Source organism: Megalops cyprinoides, chromosome 3, assembly GCF_013368585.1.
Source record: "Megalops cyprinoides isolate fMegCyp1 chromosome 3, fMegCyp1.pri, whole genome shotgun sequence".
Taxonomy (NCBI): domain Eukaryota; kingdom Metazoa; phylum Chordata; class Actinopteri; order Elopiformes; family Megalopidae; genus Megalops; species Megalops cyprinoides.
The window spans coordinates 6,733,276-6,735,908 of NC_050585.1; the positions used below are offsets into that span (position 1 = coordinate 6,733,276).

At 38.0% G+C, this 2,633-nt stretch overlaps 1 protein-coding gene across 1 annotated transcript; it reads left to right on the forward strand.

The window, feature by feature from the left end:
* Positions 1-716: 716 nt before the first annotated feature.
* Positions 717-1,291, forward strand: LOC118774099 (olfactory receptor 11H1-like; the record flags this gene model as incomplete). Its single annotated transcript, XM_036523235.1, has 2 exons — positions 717-913; positions 1,141-1,291. Coding segments are annotated over 2 exons (348 nt in total), but the record flags the coding sequence as incomplete, so codon positions are not given.
* Between the last annotated feature and the right edge of the window lie 1,342 nt (positions 1,292-2,633).

Genomic DNA, 2,633 nt, shown 5'->3' on the forward strand with positions numbered 1-2,633 from the left:
TCAGAATGTCTTTGGCACTGTTATAGGGGACTTTTAATTCAACATTTCTGCTGATTTTCTGTGCAGTGGGACAGACACTGGAACTACTGTGTTCTCAATAGCAGACATGTATTTCAGATGTGCCCTATGCTTGCAGGTTCTCTCTGAGGAGCAAGATGTTGCTTTTATTTTACTGAGCACAAACCACACTGACAGGAAGATCAGAATATGGCACTACGGTACAATGACACCACTGTGTTGCTGCTAACAGGATATGGAGAGATGGACAACATGAAGTTCTTGTATTTCACCCTCACACTCTTAGCTCTTCTTCTGACTGTTTATCTGAATGTGTTTCTCATTGTTCTGGTGTGTCTCATCAGAAGTCTTCACAAGCCCATGTTCATCCTTTTGTGCAACTTGTTTGTAAATGGTGTGTATGGATGTTTTGCCATTTACCCACAGCTTCTGAGTAACTTGTTAGCGAACATGCACTTTGTCAAACGCTCTTGGTGTCAACTTCAAATATTCTGTCTTCACTCTTTTGCATGTATTAAATTAACATTTACATTTATTCATTTAGCAGACGCTTTTATCCAAAGTGACTTACATAGGTTACAGTTCTGTACAATGTTATCCATTTATACAGCTGGATATATTTACTGAGGCAATCATGGGTTAAGTACCTTGCCCAACCACTATGCCACACTGCCGCCCATATTGAATGCACCATATTGACAATAATGGCTTTTGACAGATATGTCTCAATCTGCCAGCCACTTAGATACCAAAGTATAATGACATCCAGTAATATATCTAAACTTATTATTCTTGCCTGGCTTCTCCCTTTTGTATTACTTGGAATGCTCATAGCTCTTACATCCAGGCTACCATTGTGTGACAACATTATAGAGAAACTTTACTGTGATAACTGGTCTGTTGTTAGACTCTCTTGTATAGAAACTACCAAGGAAAATATGTATGGGACCTTTGTGACATTTTGTTTTCCTGGTGTGCCAGTACTTTTAATTTTATTTTCCTATCAGAAAATATTGAGTGTTTGCTTAAAGTCCTCACAAGAAGCCAGAGGGAAAGCGTTGAATATTTGCTTGCCACACATTGTGTCATTTGTGACCTACTGTTTCAATATGGTCTTTGAAGTTACCAGCTGTCTCCTATGAGGACGTTCCTGTCACTGCAACTGTTGATTGTCCCTCCACTGCTCAATCCACTCATCTATGGCATCCGACTGCAAGAGATGAGGGTCGCTATAGTGAGAGTCTTTCAGAAACAGAGAGCTGGCAGTAAGTAATAACTGATATGGCTTTGCCAAACTGCTGTACACCTATTGAACTCATATGCTGAAAACAAATAGAAAATAAATGTGAGAACCCAAATCTGAAGTTTGGTTTTATCTTAAAATGGGTACAGTAAATAGCTCACCAGATGTTTACAGATTTGATGGGGATTTTCAATGAATATCTTTCTTGTCACTTGTCTTTTCCTTCCGAACAAATTCCAGAGCTGCCCCAGCACTGCTTCATCTAATCACCATTGTTTATTGAAACTGACATTTTGGTCAGCAGAGGTCCCGTAATGTTTTACCTCCAGCTCCGGCCAATTTATATTGCTAACTAGACATCTGTGCATGTGGATCAACCAACATGTGGCACATAATAATCAGATAGAGAACATTATAATCAGACAAGGTCAAAAAAGTGTGAGCATAACAAGCAATGAGGCAACTGAAACCATCATCAGCAGCATCTTTATCATTTATTGGAAAGTACTGCAACAGTTTTGTTGTTTTCCTCTTCAGTCAAAAGATGAGCCAGACTTGAGCTTAACCACTTCATTCAACTGGAGAAAGGCATTTGGACAAATTAACTTCATGGCATAATCACCCATAGAATACCATACTGTAAGGACCTGTCAGGTCCTCTGTCAGGGTCATCTGTAGCATAGACCTTCAATATGATCACATATCATACCTGTAAAATCTACCCTGAATCTTATTACCCTGTCTGTGATTCTGGGCTCCAATTTTGCTGTTCCTCATGTGAATTTTACTATAATGGTTCCTCACATTTTCTCACATACAAACCTCCTGTGACCAGCTTGCCATATTCTTTGGACCTCAGAACCTTTTTTAGATTTCTCATCTAACCTCAATGGCCTGCTCTGATTGTTGTGTTACATTTCAAACAAAACAGTTCTTCTTTATGTTTTTAAATCATAATGTTGTTCAGCCAACATGACCTTCTTCATCCATGTGAGCAAATGCTCCCATAACATAGGGTACAACATTGCAATACCCATACACCATGTTTCACCTTACATTATATTTAAAAATACCTTGTGTGACAATACAATTAATAGTGTTTATGAATTATTTTATTTGATTGCTGAATACGTTGGCTAAAAATGCTGCATTTTCTACCTTTGGATATGAATAACTACTCATTTGAAGAAATTCTTTAAATGGTTAGGTGAAATTCCTAAGCTCATGCCCAGAAAATCAATAATAGTTTATTCATATTTATAAGAGGCATACTATGCTTAAATATATGTCACTGTGTTCTGCATGCAGTAATATCTACATTCACTGCATTAATTGGTGCCTGGTCTAAGGATAGCTATACCCACTGCAGTTA